The following is a 24258-nucleotide window of genomic DNA, read 5'->3' on the forward strand; positions in this document are numbered from 1 at the left end:
TCATGTTTATGTGGTTGCAGTAGTATTGGTTGTGATCAGGGTTGCCAATTCAGGAGGCAAAATTTTCCTGAACTTTTACACACACACATTGAGTGACCCATTTCTGAGTGCTGACATCCAGTAAAAAGACTTTTGTACTTACTTTTTTTGTTTAGTGATTAATGGAAAATGTACAGAGGGTTTATAATATACTGAATTCCGTAAATAAATGGAAAATTGGCAACCTTGAATGATGATGATGCGGTGATGATGGTTGTAGTGGTAGTGGTGAGGTTTGTACTAGTAGGTAGTGATGGTGGTTGTAGTAGTAGTGGTAGTGATGACAATATGGTAGTGGCGGTTGTAGTAGTACTGGTAGTGATGATGGTTGTAGTAGTAGTGGTAGTGGTGATGGTGAGGTTTGTACTAGTAGGGTCATGGTGGTTGTAGAAGTGGTAGTAATAATGATGTGGTTGTTGTTGTAGTAGTCGTGGTAGTGATGATGATGACGTGGGAGTTATTGTAGTAATAGTGGTAGTGATGATGAAGTGGTGGTGGTGGTTGTAGTAGTTGTGGTAATGATGATGATGTGGTGGCTTCAGTAATGGTAGTGATGATGATGATGATAGTACTTGTGGTAGTGATGATGGCATTATGATGGAAATGGAGGGGGGGGGGGGGGGAATCCTTGGAGCAATCTGACTTCTGCCCGTAACCTGGATTTTTTTTTTGCTCCAGACCGGATTTTTTTCCAGTGAAACCAGAGTTCTGGCATCACTATATAAAGACTCCAGTGAATATGTTCGGGACTGTAACAGTAATTCCTATATTTCCATATATAAATAGTAAGGACAGTTTAAATCTAAAGGAGGAATGAATACAATTTTAAAAGGGATAATGGCAACAGACAAATGTAATTAAATCGAAATATAGCTTCATTTGATAAAATGGCAAGTACTTTTTTCTTTTTTTTTCAAAGTGGGGCAAAAAAATTTTTAATAGCCTATTTCCGAATCTAACACTTGATCAAAATCTTACTTGGGCATAAATTCAATCAGATAATTCAGGAGATAAAAGCCTTCATGGTCGTGAGTCTTAGATGCGATCAATTTCTGAAACACTCCCAAGAGACCTTTCTGTGAAAGAGAAGATTAGAATATCAATAACATTCACCCTGCATTAAAAACAGAAGTCTTACAATTTTAGTAACAATTTACAAAATTAGGAGGATAATTAAGTGCACTAATATTTGGAAAGAGTAATGAGTTAATTTTGTGTAGACCTGTGAATGAGCTCTGCAAAAATTGACTGTAACTTGTCAACAAACTGATGTCAAGAGTTTAAAATAAATAAGTGCAGTATAAGAGGAAAGTGATAACAGACAATGTGATGAAAAAATTGGAATAAATATGATTTCATCAATCTTAAATGCTCCAATAGGGGAACAGCATCACTTAGTACTCTTGTCTATACTTGAAACCCAAGATACTGGGTTCCCATTCCACATGGCCTTGAGCAAGTCACCTTGCCCCACCCCAGAGGTGTTGCAGACTTGCCAACCTTTCAGAGACAAAATTCTGTAAAATTTTTGGGCAAATCTAGGACTTAAGAGGCGGTTTGGATCTAATTATTAGGAAAATCCTTCAAATATAGAAAATGATATCTTAGAAATAATATTATTGAAGTCCGACGTCTTAAAATAAACTATAAAGGCACGAAATATACAGTCAAAAAAGGGTAGAGGTAGTAAGAAAAGTGTGAAAAATGGAAAGCTATTTTCTCAATATGTCATTTTTCTAAGGGTATGGGATACTGTGTCAAACGTTTCTCAGAATCTATTCAATGAAATTGTCTGAAAATTTCCAGTTATCAGAGAGATAATGAATTATGTCACCATAGAGATATTTTTTTGATAGGGTATGCTGTGTATTTTGAATTATATTCCAAATTATAAATTTTTAACATCAATTTTATCATAACACTTTGATTCTCAACTCTGTAATGTTCTAATAAAAATACCATAAGCTAAAGCTGTAAAATCTCTCTATGGTGGCACAATATGCTACAATGTTGATAAGAGGGAAGAATATGGAGATCATTCCTTCATTAGTTTTTGTGGAACGTTTGCCACAAGAATGTTATATTTTTTATGCCAGACACCCAAATTAGGTCGCAAAACTGGTATCAACACAGATGATTTATATTTTTCACCAAAAATGTTTTTTAACCTATGCTGATGATACAGAATGATTAAAACCGCCCAATATAGGTAATTCATCGGTTTTTGTTAGAAAAGACCCAAACAGCTCTTTAAATGAAGATGTGAAAATAGTGGTGGTGATGGCGATGATGATGATAATGATAATAATCTAAGTTTTTGTGGAAGAACATAATAAAATCAAAATCGGGAAAATAGCTGGCAATTAGGGAAATAGGAAATGAGATCGAATATCAGTAATTTCCAGATAAAATAAGGAAAGTTGTCAGGTCTACATTGATCTTTCGTGACTTGAAAATTCCCCCATTGGATGAAAAAAGTCAAATCAAATGACAAAGTAACCTCTTACATCCACATACTGCATATGGGGGGAGCTGCAAGGTCTGGGCTGGACGTCCCGCTTAGTGAAAGGAAATTGCTGTGCATTTCGAACCCAACACTTCTCATTTCCAGGTGTACGATCGCCGCAAAATCCTGTCTGACAGATTAATGCATATGGCCTCTCATGCATTATTGTGTACATAACAACACTTTCCCATGGTGCTCCCTGTTTCCACTGAGATTGTCATGGGTGCGACCGAGTCCCTGGCGGTATAACAGGGTTATGGAGTAGGTGGGACCCCTTCCTCTTAAGGTGAAGGAGACAGAACCCACCGGCTGGTGGTACATGCTCTGCTCCTTATCCACCCACCTCACACTCATCCTGTAGTGTGATGTCTTCTACACGTCCTATTCTTACTTTAGCTTATACTTATGGCGAGATGACCTTCTTCAGCATGGGTGGAAAGGAGACTCTAATGTAAAATCAAGGGCATATAAGGCTCAAGAGCTGAGGAAGGCAACTTGTCTAGGAGAAGGATATTCTAATGAAAAAGTATAGGCGGTCAAAATTCATGAACTTAGGAAGTCTACTTATCTAAGAGTGAATCTAGGACCAATAATCCTGGCCCTCTAGGATAGGGGGTTGGGCACTGGGCCAACAACCCAGTCCTGTAAAAACATACAAAGTTACAGAAACACCCAGAAACTTAATACATCCCTGCCACTCCTAGAAGTACAAAATCCAGACACGCCTATTCATATTTGTCAATAGATGTCTTCGCAAAATCCTGAAGATAAAATGGATTGAAAAAATTTTAAAGAAAGAAGTGCGGAGAAGAGCAGGATAAGAAGCCGTTGAAAGGCAATTATGGAAAAAAGAAAATGGAAATGGATAGGCAACATTGAGGAAACCAAAGGAAATATCACAAGGACAGCCCTGCAATGAAATCCATCCAGAAAGAGGAAAAAAGGAAGACCAAGGTCAACTTGGAGGAGAGACCTTATGGTAGAGCTGGAGAGGTCTGGGATGTGCTGGCAGGAGATGGAAAGACTGGCCAACAATAGAAGAGGATGGGAAAGCTTCATCGGTGGTCCATACCCACACTGGGATGAGGACTGAAGAGAGACTGCAAACTGTCTTCATTAAAGAAGTCATCACATGGTGATTTAACATTTGTATTACAAAAATCACAACCCATGACTTTCCATTAATAACATAAATATTACTGACAAGACTTAGCATTTTGCAAATTGAACATAAAAATTTCTAAATGAGCTGTTACGGCTATAAAGAATAAAACGAATGAGGGATCATACAACAGGCTCTCATTTCTGTCAGTATCAGACCTTATTTTTAAACAATCCTCATTCACTGAAAATATATTCTTAGGAGAAAATGGATTAATGGGCAAATGAACTGAAACATCTATTAAATATGGACACTAGGAAGCTTAGAGACCAGCACCAAATATTTTCACAGAGAAATCTGAAGTTAATAGCCATAGTGTCCCAGTTAAATTGCTGGAATGGTCTTAAACAAACCATATATATTCAAAATCCTCACCAGCTGTTCAACTCCAATCTGATTGGCCCCTCGATGGATGTAAGCCTGGGTGAGACGTACTAATGGGGGGATGTTGCCAGGTCTCTCCCATAGAACAGGGGCAAGTAAATGCTGAAACAAGCTCATGTAGGTGTCCGGAACTTTCCCATTGTATTGTTCAATCAAAAGGGACAAAATTTGAAACACATATGGGATAAATTCTGAAAACAAAAGCAGAAATAAGTTGTGTGAAACAACAATATGAGGTGATGACGACCACCTGAAAACATTATGATTTTTATGATCCTGACAACAATAATAAACTAAAACAATTCTTTAAAATAAAAATAAGGATAACCCATTAAAAAAAAAAAGAAAGAAAATAAAGGGTCACTACCCTCATTTAAATTACAATTGTATGTTGCAAGAGGGTGCTGAATTTAAAAAAAACGAAACTCCTTAATGACCTATCACCTAAATAAAAGGATTATGTCAGGGATTCTACAGTTAAAATAACCAGAAATGTGAAATTTTGGTTTTAGTCAGTATATGAAATTACATTTTTTCTCCTCAATAAGAAATAAAAACTTAACTTAATTTTTATGTCTTTGACTATAAATTCAATTTTTAGCATCAGCCTCACTTTATCTTTCAAAATCTGCTTGGGAAAAGGTCACCACCAGGTGGAACAATCAAAAAGTGTTTATCTGGAACTCAAACATAGAAACTATTCAATTGAAAGTAAAGAAGCCTGAATGAACCTCTACAAATGCCCTCACAAGAAAATCTTAAGTAAAATCTAAAAGTGTACTGACCTTGGACATCTTGCTGTAAAATCTCTGTAAAAGGCTGGAACAACGATTCCTCAAAAGTGGACACAGCTTCAGGGTGCTTTTTACAGGCAGCTCGAATGGAAACACAAATGCATTCAAAGAGGTAATGATTGAAGTGGGGCTTACTTGGATTCTATAGATCAGAAAAAGTGAGGAAATGCATAAGCTAACCATATCAATCTCTGATCTCAGACAGCATGGTAAACACAGCGACCCAAACACTGTTATCATGGCTGCAGCTTATCATATTTGTATGTTTAATTCAGTTGTCAAAATCTTACAATACTGTTTACATGTGAATTATTTTCATAATAGTGTGGGATGAATTTAAAAAAAAAATTTTTTTTAAAGGTGGGGGTGGCTACATATTCCAAAATATAATAAAATTCTCTTTTTTTCCCACTGGAATGGGTAAGCTCAAGGGGAGGCAATATGGATGACAAAGACAAAATAACAGGCGAAAGAGTGTAATTCAAAATAATAGAAAAAAGTCGAAAAACTGAGTTGTACATACCTTACTGACAAGGATAAGTTTGCTCTTCAAACTGTTAAGAAGGTCGGGTATCATGGGTAAAACATGCTCTTGAAGCAGAGACATGGTCCTCATCACAGCTATAAGGAAATAAAATATTATTAAAACACATTTCTTGTCTTAGCAATAAAAAATTCTTAAAAGTTTCTCTGTGGCATACTCTCATTGCCCAAGACTTATTACATATTTCATGCCATGTTTACTTTGTGTTATGCCAGAAGAACTTCATATTTAGAAATCAGCTTAAGTAAATAAAATATGTAATTGATCTGATCTTCTTTTTGTACTAAGTATCTTTTAGTTTGCCACAATGGTGATCAAGGTGATTTTTACACCATCATGTCCACCAAGGTTGTTGCTTTGTTTGTTTTTAATAGTTTTACGACGCATGCAACACATTAAGGTCATATCAGCGCCAGTAAAAAGGAAGAATATGGGATCGTAAAAAGTTCTAGAATTAAAATAAAAGCACCCAAGAGGTTCAATTCGCCTTATATTATAAGGGATCCCTGCGGACCAAATCAAATACTACCGTGGCATCCCTGGATTCAACTACAGCAATAGCCATTACTTCACCAGCACTACCCAACAGGTAGTACGACATCCTAAAATCATTCCTTACACATTTGTTTTTGTTATCCGACACAGAAAAAAGCAGCTGATTTACTAGACATTAAAGAGCAGGGCCACATACCTGGTTTCCTATACAAATACATATTTTTGATTCTTCTGTCTGAATCAACTCAGGTCAACTCGCCAAACGAAATGGATGAACAAGCACTGGAAAAACAGACATATAACCTCTACAACTCTAATACCAAGAGCTTTCGCTACAACTCCACCATCGGGTGCATTATCAATGGTATCGCGACTCAACGGGCTGTCTAAAGTTAATAATCTATGGTGATTTTATAAAAATCTGGATCAAATACCAGGCCGTGTACTCATGTAAGTACACTAAACATTCTAAAAACAGAATGGTACAGTGAACTCTGGACCGTACTTCAAGTTGGTTCCTTCAAACTCTTTGCCTTGGTTAGCTACACAATTTCGAGCGATGTCACAATTGCATTCACCAAAACCATGAAAAGCCCTTAAAGAGGACCATACAAAGTAATCGTAGCAGGAGACAAAACATTTCTCATAGATATAGATAGTCCCCAGGAACATATTCTGGTGGATTGCCTCAAACTGGCATGTGTGGACCCTTCTAGCCAGTTCCAATGCAACAATTGGGGGAGGTGTGTGGCGTACTCTTGTAACCAAACTCTTATCATGGATTTCTTGTTATGTTTATGTTTACTTTATGATGTGCCGGAAGAACTTCATGTTAAGAAGCCAGCATTAGTAAACAAAGTAAATGATTAGTCAGTTCTCTCTTTTGCACTAATTGTTTTTTTAGAGGTTACTACAGATCTACATCTAATCACTAATCAATATTGTGATAACATTCATGAGTCAAGCATATTCACATTCAAAAAATAAAAAAAATTAAACCTTACCTTTCATGACGTATTCATTCTCTGTTGACCCTGGCATTTCCATAGCATGGAAGAGATTTGTCATGAGAGTACCTGCCACAGGCTGGATTAATTCAAATGTTATTCTGTAAAATCAAAACCAACAAAATAACTTGATAAGAGAAGCAATCATTTTCTCTGAAGAATAACATTTTTAAACAAATAATATAACAATTCAAGCATGAATATTCATGTAGTACATTTCCTCAGTTTTATAATGCTCAATGCACTTTATAATGCTTCATTTATTCCCTCACAGGTCATATGGAATGAATTTCTCATACAGAACAAATAATCACACTCAATTCATCACAGGCTTAAGCAAGCTTTTCATTCACATATAAATTGGATAATATGTGCCAAGAACTTTACTTAAAAACACAGCACCAGTGTTCTAATTATTTTCACATATCCAGTCACTGACCAAGGTCAATGTTGCTAGATTTTGTAACAAGATTCTGAGTCACTATTGCAATAACATTAATAACATTGGTTGTCAATACACTCCTCATTGGAGGCAGTTTGCTCATCCAGCACCATCTAATTGATACATAAAAATGAAAGGTGGCGATGGTGGTGAGTAAGAGAGAATAAGGAGAGAAAAAGAATAAGAGGAAGAAAGAAAGACAGAGAGAGAGAGAGAGAGAGAGAGAGAGAGAGAGAGAGAGAGAGAGAGAGAGAGAGAGAGAGAGAGACACACACACACACACACAAAAAGACTGAGGTGAGATTGTTTGTTGTTTTTGTTTTACAGCACTTGCAACACATTTAGGTCATTTCAGCACAGTAAAAAGGAAGATGATAGAGGAAAAGTTGCATATATGAAGTTTGTTTTTGTCTTTAAGGATTTTACAGCGTTTGCAACACATTATGTTCATATCAACACCAGTAAAAATGAAGAAAATGAGATAGTAAAAAGTTCTAGAATTACAATTAAAGCACCAAAGAAAAGGTAAGACAAAGGGGAATTGGTTCAAATAGAAACAGATGTAGATTTTAAGAACACACTATCGAAGTACTTAGTTTGAGATCACCTAAAAGTCTTATCCAGACACAAGCACAGGTCCCTACTAAGAGGAATACACTCAAATGTTTACAAATCATATATATGTGTAAACAAAACATAATACAGTGCATAACAGAGAAATGATTTATAAGGAAAAAGTATCATCTCCCAAAACTATCTATACATTTGACTGTTTCCCTCTAAGCAAGGCCAGGACAAAACCAAGTAATCTCATTCCAAGATAAAGACAGAAAGTATGTTGGAAAGAAGATAAAGGGGGATAGAAGATACAGTAAGCGCCTCCCTGCCCACTATGGGAGGTCAAGAACCTGACCCAGGCATATCTGAAGTGAAAAGCACCAAAGAAAAAGTAAGACAAAGGAGACTGATTATAATTGAGAACAGAAGATTCAAAGAACAATCTACCAATGTGCCTATTTTAACATTACCTAAAAGTCCCACCAGGGCACAAGCAAAAGGATCCCGCTATGAATGATACACTCAGATGCTTGCAAAGTAAAATATAGTCAAAACTATAATAGTACATAAGAGAGATTATATTCTTGAAAAAAAAAAAAAGAATTGTACATTTGGCTGCTTCCCTCTCAGGTAAGGATCCCTGCTGGGACCAGGAAGAAAAAGTACAATTTCAGTCCGAAAGAAAGTCAAGAGAGCAATGTGGAAATGTAAACTGATATAAAGGGATAGGAAATACAACAAGAATGACTTCTCCACCCACCCACCATGGGACATAAAAAAGACCATATTCAGGAGAAAGTACTAAAACAAGAGTGTTTCACTTACGCAGGAACATTATTATGCCTGACCATAAACAATCTCTCCAATGCATGGGCAGCATACGTATGAACAACCACTGGCTCAGCACGAAGGAATCGAATAAGGTCCGGAACAGCATCTTGAAGCACAGTTGGTGGAAACTGCAAAAAAAATTTTTTTTTCCCCAATGATATAAGCTGATCATTCATTTATTTTTTTTCACAGATAGTAAGACAATTGATGAGGATACACATTAACAACTACAGTTTGTGACAAACAAAAAGAAAAAGTGAGAATCACTAATAGCTGTTTTTCCAAAACCTATTGCTATTTTTCAAGATTATGTTTTTGATTTCTTGATATAACAGATCTGGGACTACATTTTATATAATTTTGAAATCGCAATATGACGCCGTTTTAAAGGTGATAGCTTGCAATACCTTCATCCATTGTGTAGAAAAATTTGGTCTTGAATTAATGACTTCTGATGTCTTAGAAAGTCGCCAATAATTGCGTGAATTGCTTTATGCCATTTGGTTTTATGCTGTCCTTGCGGTTTTCTAATTGTTATTTAGAAAGCTTTCAGTTTGGTATTTAGCTTGGTATTTAGCACAATTTTTACAAAACTGTTAAACTTTGCACAAAAATTGCATGCATTCAGTGTTTTATGCCATTGATTTATTAAATGAACTCCTTAATCAGTCATATGTTAATGGTTTAAAAAAAACCTCTAGAATGTGTACAGATTGTCATTTTGGCCTATTCACTGTTGGAACGAAGTTTGGATCACTCGCAAAGCATACAATGATACAAAATCTCTAATGAATCAGAATAGAATGAGGTCTCATCAGTATAAATTACAAAAGCTCAAGTCAAAAGTTTTGGTGGCCCGATGACCACATAACTCGGCTTTGTTCAGGTTATCCAGCATGAAGTCGTCCAAATACGTAAAAAGTGCCCCTGCACCCCCGTTTGGAAATCATCATTGAGACTTTCGAGTTGCAACATATAAAAGTCAGCCTCTTTAATTACTGCTGCTAACAAGTTTAAGATGACAGACGCTAGATCAAATGAATGTTGCTAAATAATCAGGTTTAGTTTCAGCACATTTGAATTGTTATGAAATAACACTTTCCACAATGAGATCAAAACTTCAGAAGAGACAAAATAAAGAAAGAATCCAACTGCCTTAACTTTTATAAAGGCCAATACACAAGCACAATTGTAAAATAAATGAAATAATTTAGAAATGAAGAACTGCCAAACTGGTACATCACTTGAGTGAGTTTTGGAATAAACATTAGGAAGATTTGTTAAAATGTAGGAGATTGTAAATTTATTTTCTTTGATGTAATATGTCTTTAAGGAGTAATAGTAGTTGTAGAAGTAAATTGAACCTAGAAATACTGGAGAATTTCTACCTATTAACTTTGACAAGATAAACAAACCTAAAAATGGAGTATTCTTATTTGTCAACCGTCAACAATACCTTTAATAGCCGGATATGCATTTAACCCTCGAAGCGTCAAGGGCCGATTTAATCGGCCGCCGCCATAACGTTCGGGCCGATCTAATCGGCCCTAGTTTAAAGTGACTATACAACGACCGGCACTCTAGACACACATAAGAACTCTTTTGTGTGAAGTCCTTGATGTGTCTACTTTCGTTTTCTCTCGTTTCCTTCTTGCCAACAGACCGTTGAACCGTGATTTTCAGCGTTCTTTTCACACGTTTACCGCATCTCGAAATGACCGATTCTGAGCCACAACCAGGGCCTTCGGGCCTCCGTAGATCTAGAAATAGATCTACTTTAGCTAAAAGAAACCTATTTGGCAGAGTAGGCCTAACACTAACACTTGTGACCTTCAAATGGACAGTTATTTGACTCTGTGACTCTGTGTTTATAATTCTTGTGTTTTTGTGTGTTTTTTTTTGGTGCTATGTGGATAAATAGAGATCTCTCTCTCTCTTTTCTCAGTAAAAATAAAGGTAAGGAAAACAACACGTTTTTTTTGTCCAGTACTGGGTCATTTATTGTTGATGTAGATCAGATGCAGTGAATATTTGTATCTATTGTTATATATTGTCTGAAAGAGGAAATGATGAGCTATAACTTGGGTATTTCAGAATTTCAATTTAGGCAAAATTTAGCTGACTTATCCCTGGTCAAAGTAAATGAGCCGGATAAAAATAAATGTCAAGGTCAAGGTCAATGTCATCTCAAAGGATGGTCAAGGTCACAATGTCGTTTATAAATGGCCATAAGTATTCATAATTTATTCCTCTTTCAGAAAATATATACTTTTACAATCTTATTCTTGGAAACAAAGCTACTAAATCTTATTTTCTAAACCTTGGTAAAATCAATGAAATTGCCCCGACATTCTGGCCGGGTACTATTGACGCTTCGAGGGTTAAGAGGGGAATATTTAGCCTTTCAGAATATGCATTAGATATTACAATTCTATTGTTATAGAGAGATTGATGACAGAGGTCTTAGACTATTTTCTAAATCAATAAATGTCATTGTCATCAATTAAAAAAGGTCACTCATATTCAACAAGTATGTTAAACTTGTTTTAACATAATTCTTCAAAACTATGCCAAACCGTTTTTGCAATCCGTCAAAAAGTTGCCATTTAAAGTCAAAAGAAAAAAAAGCATTAATAAAAAAAGTGAATTGTATTAAACTCGAACAATTTTCAATACATTTTCAGTCTAATGACAAATAAAGTATTTAGATTTTAAAAAATACCTCCTATGGTTCAAATAGGAATGGTTAGTAGCAGATTTTTGACGTTTTGAGCATTAATAAAGTTTTAAGATTTAAAAAAAAAGAAAAAACAAAAAAAACAGAACTCTCTTGATTATCAGGAACATAACATCTTATTTAACCTTATAGTTTATGAATATCAAATAAGTTATTTACATTGCATATTCAAATGTCATACTGTATAAAAATAATTGCAAAAACACTTAATTTGAAGCCAACGTATTACATTACTTTAATAAAAAGTAATTAGCAATGGTCATGACAAGTTTACTTTTTGACCAAACAAGTGGACAAAATTTGCAAAAGTCACTCCAAAATCAATAGTCAGATAAAATTCCGATTTTTAATGTATTGTAAAAATTGCTTCCCCTCCCTTTTCTTTCAAGAACCAATATCAATTTTGTGTTTTAGATAGATATAGATAGATAGAAATTGAATCGTGTACTGATGCAAATATAGTACGAATAGTGCTCGACATGATGATAGTAATAATGGAGTGTTTTGTTTTTGTTTTTGTTTTTAAGGGTTTTACGGCGCTTGCAACACATTTAGGTTATATCAGCGCCAGTAAAAAGGAAGAAAATGGGATAGTAAAAAGTTTTAGAATTACAATTAAAGCATCCAAGAAAAAGTAAGACAAAGGGGAACTGGGAACAAATAGGGATCAGATGTAGATTCCAAGAGCATACCATCAATGTACTTAGTTTGAGATCGCCAATAAGTCTCATCAGGACACAAGCACTGCCCCCACTAAGAGGAATACACTCAAATGCTCACATTATAAATTATAACAAATATAATAATACATAACAGAGATGATTTATAAGGAAAAAAATATCATCTCCCAAAACAATAACTATGCATTTGACTGTTTCCCTCCCAGCCAGGACCCCGACCAGGGCTAGGACAAAACCAAGTAATCGCATTCCAAGACAAAGACAGAATGCAAGTTGGAAAACAGATATAGGGGGATAGAAGACACAATATGTACCTCCCTGCCCACTATGGGAGGTAGGAACCCCACCCAGTAATAATGGAGTGAATTATTATAATAAAATCATCACGATATTGGAGTCAGTCTACATCAATGTTTCAGGCCCTTACGGCCATTATCAGGACTGTGTGTTACATGCGGACAGTTGTTGTATAGCCCAGAGAGAGAGAGAGAGAGAGAGAGAGAGAGAGAGAGAGAGAGAGAGAGAGAGAGAGAGAGAGAGAGAGAGAGAGAGAGAGAGAGAGAGAGGGAGAGAGAGAGAGGTGCAGTAACAGCATATCTGTTATTATATGTTGAACCCTCATAAATGCATTCCAGGGCGATAAAATGAGTTTCCCTTTCCTTCTTCTTAGTTTTATAAAGTGTATATATGTCGCTTTGCCTTTAGACGGCAGTATGATCAATTTTATTTATAATAAACATTTAGGCCGTACTTATATTCATAACAAATATGAAGGCCAGTTTTGAAACATGGAAATGACAACAATAGAAACTATGTTCTATGAAACCAAGTTTTACAATTTAATTGTTTTAATTTACTAAATGTATAAAATACTATGATCATCTAAATCTAAAAAAAAACAAAAAAACAAAACAAAAAAACAACAACAAAAAACAGCCCAGCAAATTCAAAGGTAGATTTGCACATTAACCATAAACATGAAGATTTGATAAAAACTAAATCTGACCTGATTTCGGAAGACCATCAAATACTTAATGACGTCTGCTTTAATAATTGGCATAGATGCAACTAAAAAGGGAACAAGAGAAAAATTAAAAAAACAATTATTAAGACATGAGATTAAATAAGATAAAAGAGGGCTATATCAACACTAACTAACACAGAGTTGCCATAATCGTTTTTTTTTAAAATTAAAAATATCAAACTGCATATGGCAAAAAAAAAAAAAAAAAAATTTTTAAAGGAATATTCTTAGTCTACAACACTTCCTTTTTGTTTGTTTGTTGCTTTAGGTCTCTTCCAACACAATTGAGGTTATATGAGAGACCGCTGAAACAAAAAAACAAGCAATCTAACAATCTAACACAAATAGTACAAATGTAAATCAAAATCATAACCTAAAGATATCATAAGCTAAATTATAAATAACCAAGAACAAACAGGCAGAAGATTTACAGAAAAAAAAATATCCCCTGTCAAAAATACAATCACAAACCAAAGAAGTAGGATAGGCTAGTAAAGAGAAGAAGAAACGACATCACTATCGGATCGTACATCCATGCGAACATCATAGGTATATGATTCAAGGGTGATGCTCCCATCCAACCACCCGCACAACACTTCCTTGGTAAACAATAAAAAGCTAATGAACATTACGGCAAGGGACAATGACCCACAGTTTTAAGCTTGATACGAAAAATGTGTGCTGGCTGGGTGAAAATACAGCATTTTTCTAAGTCTGTGTGATTAGGAGAGGTAACAGTATTGAAAAAAACAAATGAACAAAAACAAAACAAAGAAAATAAAAAAAATTTCCAACCACAGAAATATAATTGCACAGAGAATGCATGAAATATTGGTCCTCTGAATTTCCTAATTGTACTAAAGCTACATTCTTATACCAATAATGGTAAGGCAACCTCAGAAACGAACAACTAAAAAGTTTTAAATTAATACTAAGCATCTAAAAATGTTTGTGACCTCCCTTAGTATTAAACTATTATTATCAGCTGAAGTATGTCAAACTTCCTTTTAAAAAAAGAGGTGAACGGGTCTCTCTCTCTCTCTCTCTCTCTCTCTCTCTCTCTCTCTCTCTCTCTCTCTCTCTCATCTCTCTACTACTTATATATATATATATATATATATATATATATATATATATATATATATATATATATATATATATATATATATTATATATATATATATATATATATATATATATATATATTATATATATATATATATATATATATTATATATATTATATTATTATATATATATATATATATTATATATATATATATATATATATATATATATATATATATATATATATATATATATATATATAATATACCCTTTCTTTAAAAAATATAGCCTTGTGGAGAACATTGTGCTTATTTGAGTCAATAAAAAAATTGATACGGCGCACAACTCTACTGAAAGATTTGAAAAATAGAAATGTATTTTTTTACAGATAGATAAACAGATAATTTGATTTCCTTTTATAATTTAAAGTCAGTTTGAAAGTTCGTTAAGTCAAACAGATATCATAAAAAATTTACCGAAGACACTAACATCTGTTGATCTTTTGTCAGGCGTTTATTTATTCAATTTGTCATCATATAAAAGCGTTTTAAAAACTCTAGAACAAACCTTGATAGATTTGTGAAAGTTTAAAATTTCCTAATTTGACCATTGTTTTGATTCTCGGCCGCCATTTTTATTTGTGAAGTATTGAAGGTAGTGCAAAGCACTCCCAAGTAAAGTGTGGTAAAGACTTGCGACTTATTGATATTGATATCTACTCACTGATAAACTAAAATCATGCCGAATAAAGCATGGCAGCGATGACAAGCACATCGATTAAAATGTGCATCTAATTGTAATCAAGCTAATCAAGAAAATGATTATGGCAATATCGAATGAAAATAGTTCTTCCCCCGCGAAATTGCGGCCTTTTACTAGTATATATATTATTATAATATAAATATTTATATATATATAATATATATATATATATATATATATATAATATATATATATATATATATATTGCAATAGAATAGAACTGATATGATTTACAACATACCATCAGAAGATTTGAGATCAGGCATTATATGTGACTGATAAAAGTCTGTGATGTTCACAAGCTCGCTTGTCTGCGTAACGCCTTTCTGCAAAAAATTATTAAAAAGGCACTTAGTATCTGTGAACATTATGGGAAAGAAATAAAAGAATGAAAAAAACTAAAACAATTATATTACCAACAAATCCAGGATATAGACATTAAATAAAGTTGACGATTTTTTTCCTGTCAAAATTAAGAAAGAAAAAAAAAATTAAATAAATAAATAAAAAAAAAAAAAAATAAAAATAAAAAGAAAAACCCTGTTTTCAACCATAGTGTGGCTCAGCAGTATAGTTTGTATCATGTTTAATCCCCATTTTAAGGCCTTGAGCAAGTTGCATTGTCCTGGCTCTTTGGGCTCTGTTATTACGGTGACCCAGAAATATGCTCATTACTCATAAAATAAAAAAAAACAAAAAAAAAAACAACAAAAACAACAAAAAAGATTATGGCAAAACCATACGTACATTTTTCTTTTCTGCCAATTTTAAGCAAACCAACTTATTGCGCAATTTTCTAGCTTCTTGGAATGGTGTCGAGTGAGAAAAAAAATGACAAATGAAAATTATTTAAACAAACAAACCTTCTGCGTCTGTCCCTTAGCAGCCAGGGATGTGACCAGAAAAATAGCAGAGTCTTTGCTTTTCCAGTTCTGTGTTGGGTTTTTGGCATGCTCCTTTTGAAAAAAAAGGTAAATAGAGCTAAAATACTGACATCAGAACTGTCAAAAGCATAACATATATAATTTGATTAACAAAGAAACACTATATTACTTTAGAAATGAAATAACTCAATATTGGAAACATTTTCTTTCTTTTTTTTTTGCTTTTTGTTTGAAGCGACTGCGAAAAATAAATGCAACAAAATTAGATTAAACAGTGATTGGAAGATCGTTCTAAAACAAAAAAGGGTGAAATTTGTAGTTTAAAATTTCATCAGAAGCAATAAAATGAAATGAAATTCGTTTTTCAGGGGTAAAGCAATACTAACAACAAATATCTATATGACTAGCAAGAAGGATTAATGCCTATCTTCTAATAATTTGGCATGAATGGCAGAGTCACAAATAACTGAAATTACGCCAATTTCGGTCCTTAGATTGTTTTTTTTTTTTTTTTAAAAAGCAAGTTGATTTTTAAAAAAAATTGTTCTGCCTTTTTGTAAATTTAAAGAAATTAATCTTTGTTATCTATGAATGAGTCCCTTTAAAACTGATTATTCTTTCCAGATCATTGCTCAATTTATTAAGATATAAAATAATTAGATCAATGGTGACATAAAAATAAATTCTGCTAGAACCAGGTTCCATTCAGGGCCTTAAGAAGGTTTGAAACTTCAATGTTTCAATGGAACTAGCAAATTCATGATAGACTCAATTAACCAGCTGAAAGTTCTTAGTCAAACAAAAAAAATAAAATAAAAAGAAAAAAAAGAAAAACACATTACATTATAAATTATACCCAAAGCAGGCAACAATTCCATCAAACTTTAATAAAATATAATCATAAAGCAGCTTATTAAAAAATTCTTCAGGTCTATCATGAAATGATAAAAATTTACCTCAAGTAAAGCTTGAACATATCGAGAAAAATTTTGAATGACAGTCCCTTCAAATGATTTTGACAGGGCTTGAACCAAATCACATGCTGCTCTTCTTCTTGTGTCAACATCTGATGATTTAAGATAAAACTAATGAGATATTCTAATAGGATCAGATGGAAAATGAAACAATATGCATGGCGATCTAAGAAAAAGGTGTTGGTTTTGATGAGAAATAAAGTGTATGGAGGCTGGTTTTGAGAAAATGACAAAGTAAAAGAAAAAACTGTAATCTCTGTAACTCAGACTCCATTATTTCAACTTGTTTATTATCAATGATATGGTAACTTAGAATAATAACTTGAGCGACTCAGCTTTGATGAAGATTTTTTTGTTTTTCTTTTTAAGGGTTTTACGGTGCTTGCATCACATTAAGGTCATATCAGCGCCAGTAAAAAGGAGAAAAATGGGACAGTAAAAAGTTTCAGAATTACAATTAAAGCACACAAGTAACGGTGAAAAAAGGGGGAATTGGTTCAAATAGGAAACATGTAGATTCCAAGAAAAATTATCAAAGTACTTAGTTTGAGATCACCTAAAAATCTCATCCAGCCACAAGAACCGGAACCCACTCAAATTTTTACAAATCATATATAATACAGAGCATAAAAGAGAGATAATTTACAAGACAAAAAATATTCCCACAACTCTAACTATGCATTTGACAGTTTCCCTCCCTCCCAGCTAGGGCATCTGGCCAGGGCCAGTACAAAACCAAGTAATCTCATTCCAAGACATAGACAGAAGCATATTGGAAAATAGATATAGGGGGACAGAAGACACAGATAGTGCCTCCCTGCCCAATGTGGGAGGTCAGGAACCCCACCCAGATGAAGATTTTACTGTAACTAACTAAACACAAAACATAATTTTCTTACAATGTTCCTCAGAAACAAAGAGTGCCTAAAAGTTCGTACAGTCAACATTCATACTCATATGCAACATATGCACAACACAATATGCATAACTCTATATACTCCAACATATTCACAAACAGCCGAACAACTACAATACATGTCACAATCTCCTTGGCTTTCAGATTTAACTCTCTGTTCTCTCTTTTATAATCAAAAAACCTTCTCATAGCTCTAATAGATAGACATATTTTAATTTCATTATCCCATGCAGACGACACAGACTGAACTGTTCAAAATATGTGTGGAAAAACTTTCTTGAGAAGTAGAATTTGAAATTCTTTGTAACAGAACTATTTTAATTAAAAGATATTGTTGTCTAACTGTGCCACCTGTGCTCAACACCATTTGACCTTTGAAAAGCACAGGTGCATCTTAGTATTATAGGGTTAATGGAGGAATGTTGTATAAATAAGCATATGATACTTTAACTCATTGGATACTGGGCTTCAGCCGATATCAAACATGTTGTAATGTTTATTTTGGGCAATTTGGACAATGTACAGAAAGTTCTTTTGGTAGAACTAATAAAATAATGAATAAAAAAGACAGCAAGAGTAATCTTCTCTCCTGTAGAAGCAAGGAAGCAAGGCAAAGGGCTTCAAACATGAAAATTGCTGACATTTAAATCAATCATATAATTAAACTAAAAAAGTCTAATAAAAATGTTTCTACCACTGTGAATAATAGATAGAACTTTGGATCTCACAACGCCTAGAGCATTTGAGGACATTTTGTCAATGGGTCAAACATATAAATCATGAAAACATCACACCTGATCCCTCAATGTCTCTCCTCATATATTCTTCTGGGTTGTCTTCAAATAATTCTTCATCTGCCTCTGGATGGAGTATAAATTAAAGAAAAAAAACATAAACAAACTGCAAGGCATCTATAAATATTAGAATCTTGCAAAAAAGTTTCACTTTTATTTTACCATTACTAGGATATGTTCAGAGCCACGCAGGATGAAACATTTTTATGATCCCAATCAACAGGAAAAAGAAGCCTACATTTTTTGATATACTATGTGATATTCTTTAAAAATTTTGCCCTTAACCAGAAGATATATATATATATTATAAATATTTGGCAATTTGAATTTTTTTAAAACCAGCTAAGGCTCCGAAACCACAGGACCACTAGTCAGCAAGTTTTGGACAGTGTTTACAATTGACATGAAAATGTTTGCGTCTATCTGTCCCCTTCTCTCTTTGTACACAATGAATATGATAAAAGATTGAAAATCTTATACCAGTTAATTCATTTTCAAAGAATTTTTAAGTATGGTTTGCTATAAAAGAAAACGATTTGAATGAACAGGTCAATACTATTTCATGCACGATTTTGACAATGACTAAATTCTCTTTCGCCTAGCCCAGCAAGCTTCCCCTTTGTTCACTTCTGATGCAAGGTAGTCTGGCTAGAAGTCATCCAACACAATGGAATAGTTTTTCACAAATATTGAATGCCTGTTTCAATTTCAGCCAAATTGTGTATTAATTTCCATGAAATTGATATAAGTCCATCAATCAAAAATTTTACGATTAAAATGTCAAATTTCATTTACAATACGTTGCGCAATAGTAATGTCTTAAAAGACAGTAAAACGTCTGATATCAAGAGTAAAATATGGTTACAACGGTGCTAGAAGTTATTATAAGCATTTGTGGTTACTAATCTGCTTGCAACAAAAGGGGTATCCTCACTCATTTTTTAATAACATAATATTACTTGGATAACACATCAAGATGACACTGCCACTGGTGAGAATGACTGACCACAAAAAAGGAGGACATTTTTCTCCAACATTTGTGAGAGAGAATAACTTACCAATTTCCAAATTATATGGTTTGTTGACATCTGGTGATCTGGTGGTGTGGGTGATTATAGTAGTGGTGGTAGGGGTGATGGTGTGGCAGTGGTGAAGGTTGTGGTAGTGGTAGTAGGAATGAGTGGTAGTGGTGGCAGGAATGATAATGTGGTGGTAGTAGTAGTAGTGGTAATAGGGAAGATGAGGAAGTGGTAGTCGCTGTAATAATGGTGTTACGAAGAAGATGTGGTAGTAGTTTTAGTCGTAGTAGTGGTAGGGATGATGATATGGTAGTAGTTGTAGTAGTAGTGGTAGGGATGATGATGATGTGCTAGTAGTTGTAGTAGTGGTGGTAGGAATGATGATGTGGTGGTGGTAATTGTATTAGATGTGATAGGGAGGATGATATGCTGGGGGGGGGGGGGGGGGGGGGGGGGGTGATGATGTGGTGCTAGTATAATAGTTGATTTAAAAAAAAATTTCCGGGACAAAAAGTAAACTTCTGTATTTTCTGGGATAGCCATTATTTTTTTCAAATTTCCATGACAAATCCGTAAATTCCAGGACAGTAAGCATGCCTGTAATCCTGATCTATGGCCCTATATAATTTATTAATGTACATAATATAATAATAATAATATAATACAATGAATTTACATGGTGTGAGGGTGAGATTTGAGACTGGTTTCTGTGTCTGCTATCCCTTAAGACCCATTTTAAACCAGAAGATAATAAGTCAGGAACACAGATTTGTTACTTTGTCGAATATTAGTACACAAGTTTATATAACACCTTTTTTCTTCATTGTGTTTTTTTTTGTTTTTCAGTTTGTTTATTTTATTTTACTTTCAAAAAATATATTTATGTGAATGCCTAGAGTAGATAGAGGGGGAGGGAGAAAGGAGAGTAAAAGGGTGATTGGTTTTACATTGAAGCTGTAGTAGGTTTGATTGTATTCACTAAATTAAAGAGACGATATTGTTACTCACCCCTAAGCTGCATATTGGGTACAATGACCTTTTCACAAATGTTGGCCAGTGTTTCAGTGTTTCCAAAGAGCGACTTGTAAGCTGGCCTCTCAGCTACTGAAGCTAAAAACTGAATGGCATTGCTCACTAACTGTAACAAAAATAAAATAATCAACAATCATTGAATCGTATCTAAACAAATCTATTGAATAACAATGAAACCACTTAAGACATCTTTAAAATATATCGCCAAAATAAACTTGAGAAATTTCAATGATAAAAGCAAACTTGTCAACCAGCAACAATCATGGGACTTCATTTTTTTCACAAGATACCACAGAGCAGAGCCAATTGTTTTTCATTCAGGTCTCTATAATTCCAAATTCCTCAATCAGGATGTCTTCATTATCTGAACAGGTGGGAACTGTTTTTTTTCTTCTATTTATTTGTACACAATAATCGGGAAATTCTTGTTTCCAGATTCAAACACTTGTTTTGGGAGCAAGCCATTCCAATATAGAGGATTTATGACTCTATAATCCGAACATCACATTGCATGACACACAAGGTGTCCAGCAAAAATCCAAAGAAAAATTTACAACCTAGGAAATTAAAAAAATTAGATAGCTAAATTTTCTTCTGCAATCAATAGTTCATGCTAATACACCTAAGCATCACCTTTCAAAAAAAAAAAAAAAAAAGACAAATAATCTAATTGTGATAAATTTGAAAACCACATTGTTGGAGGAATCAGCTTGAAAAATGGACAAAATTGGTCTTTGTCTCATGAAAGTCGGCCCAGAAATAACCTTTTTTGTAATAGATTTGATTTTGAAAATAGCTTTCTCAAATTTTATAACTTGATGATAACTTCCTTATTTTCCAGTCGATGTTCTTGATTTATACATCATTTTTCATTTCTCAATGAGACAAATGATGCTGATGTATGTCGTTTGATTCAAGAGATTAAAACACAAATTTCATTTTTTTATTGGATTCCAGCCTTACTAAGGAATTCATGAGCATTGAGGTAACTATACATACAAGACCTCGTGGTCCAGGCAACAGGGCTGTTGGTATTACACAACCATTCATCTCTTTGAGTCAGTTGTGTTCTTTGAGGTTACACAACATACACTGCCTCTGTCACGGGCATGGCTGTACATAAATCAAGGGACGGGCTGATACATGTTGACATGCGAGCCACCAAAAGAGCAATCGTTGATTGGTCAAAAATCTCTGGATCTCATATCAGGACATCAGTTCTGGAAAGCGATATCCACCAACCTGTCATTGGACAGACCTTTTATGATGAAATTAGGGCTCTGTAAAATGTTATATCATGGTAGTCCCCATCCTCTCTATCTATTCTGGCATAGATGAAGACGACGATAGTTTTTCGGATGTCATAATGACAAGTGGGCAGAGTTAAAGCTTCTAAACAATCCCAATCATCGTCCTAATCTCTAATCGTCGTATCTGCGCAAAATGTCTAGTTCACCTACCTACTCTGGTTCAATGCAGTTGGCAAGCGATTGAAGTATAAGCTGCTTTATAACGCTAAGACACATCCAATTAAGGTCAGGTAGGTAAATTATTTGTCTATCCAGTCCAGTAATTGCAAGATAGCCCTGCCTCCTCAGTTAACGTGGTGATGCAGTGTGTGTGCAATCAATGGCAGGCATCAATCATATATGGCTGGTCAGTTTAGTTTACACAATCTGATAGACCACCCATCACTTGATATTGAAAGCATTGGGGGTATAAAAACTATTGTTTTCATTTCAGGTAAATGTAAGTCATTGATGGACATTTGATCTCGCTGTCATTTGACGGCCCTACTTTACAATGCTCCTTATTAATTATGAATCTATCTCATTTGTCTCCGTTTCCCATCAAGAAGAAGTACTGCTCTACATGTTGCATTTCTTATAATTTCTTCACAACCCCAACATGTCAGCTCCTTTAGCAAAGAGAAGAATTTTAAAAGTTCCATAAAAATCTTTTGACAAGCATCACCTTTTATTTGGAAATTTTTTTAAAAAGAAAGAAAACCAAATGGAAAAAAACAAAATCCCCTAAAAACACCACCACCCCCTTCCCTAATTAAAAAAAAAATTAATACTAAAAAATACAATTCATTCGAATAAACCACACTTTGGCCAACTGTGAAAGTGGTATTGTCACATTGTTATTTATTGCAATGATAGGCTTTAATTACCTGTCTAAGGTCAAAACCACAAAGGCCATTTAGGTACTGATTCCACTATCTGGATGTCGCTGTAATCCGGACAAAATGCCAGGAACAGAGGTGCTTGGATTATGGAGAAGTGACTGTAGGTTGGTATTGTTATTTTCACAACAAATGTCATAACATATTTCACAACAATTTCACAGCTTTGACCTGCCCTGCTACTCAAAATACATTATTCCTAATCCCAAGAATGTTTCAAAATACAAGAACATCAAATATTCTAATGGCAGATGCCTAAATTTAATTTTTTCATATATTTGTACATTTTCACATATTTGATTGTTTTGTTTGTCACACAGTAAAAGTAAAAGTCACAATAGTTTAAACAATTCTCTTCTGCCTACTGCGGCTATGTGGTCTAGTGGTATGACATTCGCTTTCGAATCGGAAGGTCCAGGGTTCGAGCCTCGCGCTCAGCGCATAGTTGAGTCCCTGGAAAAGGCTCTCTACTCACATTCTCTCACAGTACTCAGGTGTAAAATGAATACCTGGCCGTTAACAGCGTTGTCTTTGTCCGAAAAATTGTAATATCGCCTAACAGGCGTCATGTCCCGTCCTACATGTTAAATGTTGCTGTTGACCAGGGACCCCTTGTAAAGCGCTTTGAGCACATTTAGTGGATATTGCGCTATATAAAGCTCAATTTTAATTTTTTTACTAACCAGATCATATTTTACTTCTTGCCCTGTACTGACAAGGAGATTCCATATAGCAGTGACAAAACCTGGCAAATGAGGTGAAAACTCTTCATCATACTTCTGGGCATAAAGCGCAACATTATCACACACTTGAGACTTTACTTGTTCCAGAAGTCCTGCCTCATCGTCCTAAAATTAAAAAAAGATGCATAAACAATAATTAAAATCAACAAGCTTCTGGCTACTCTGTGAGTTACTGATTTGGATTTGAGACCAATCTAGCTTCTGTACATATCATTTTAACAAAATATAAATAAAACATAAAATTTAATAAAACTTAAACGAAGCCCGCAATGCACATCACAAAAATTAAATGGGAAAAGGAAGCCATTTTAATTTAATTTGAAAATTTCCAAATGAACAAAACCTTAATTCATTTTTGCCAAGTTTAATATGAAATGCTTTATCGGTTAAAAAACCATGCTGGTTATACCAAACAAATAAAAATCACAATATCGAAAGGTTCCAAATTTGCATCTTGTTTTAGCAGAGCAGTGTTACTAGTATAAGAAGTTGCAGCATTGGTTAAAAAACAAATGATTGATCGAGACAAAGTCTGGAATAAGTAATTTGCTTCTAACAATGCTACATAATTTTCAGTACGAGCAGAAATCATGTTCTATTTATTTCCAAACATGAAAAGCCTCCAATGCACCCTGACTTGAATCCCATGGGCTAAAACATTTGATCATTGATAGAA

At 34.2% G+C, this 24258-nt stretch overlaps 1 protein-coding gene across 1 annotated transcript in view; it reads right to left on the minus strand.

The window, feature by feature from the left end:
* LOC144978667 (exportin-2-like) overlaps nt 1–24258 on the minus strand; it is a 53392-nt gene that overhangs the window by 16524 nt on the left and 12610 nt on the right. The window contains exons 9-21 of the mRNA XM_078925015.1: nt 23523–23687; nt 20628–20757; nt 18601–18666; nt 16873–16982; nt 15896–15988; nt 15274–15358; nt 13186–13247; nt 8757–8890; nt 6929–7032; nt 5409–5506; nt 4877–5027; nt 4083–4282; nt 1018–1115 (exon numbers count right to left, since the gene is read on the minus strand). Coding sequence (XP_078781141.1) covers nt 1018–1115; nt 4083–4282; nt 4877–5027; nt 5409–5506; nt 6929–7032; nt 8757–8890; nt 13186–13247; nt 15274–15358; nt 15896–15988; nt 16873–16982; nt 18601–18666; nt 20628–20757; nt 23523–23687 — 1496 coding nt within the window. The remainder of the gene's footprint in view (nt 1–1017; nt 1116–4082; nt 4283–4876; nt 5028–5408; nt 5507–6928; nt 7033–8756; nt 8891–13185; nt 13248–15273; nt 15359–15895; nt 15989–16872; nt 16983–18600; nt 18667–20627; nt 20758–23522; nt 23688–24258) is intronic.

The sequence above is a fragment of the Berghia stephanieae genome, chromosome 1 (assembly GCF_034508935.2).
Source record: "Berghia stephanieae isolate SIO BIC M18660-M18661 chromosome 1, UCSD_Bste_1.3, whole genome shotgun sequence".
Lineage (NCBI taxonomy): Eukaryota > Metazoa > Mollusca > Gastropoda > Nudibranchia > Aeolidiidae > Berghia > Berghia stephanieae.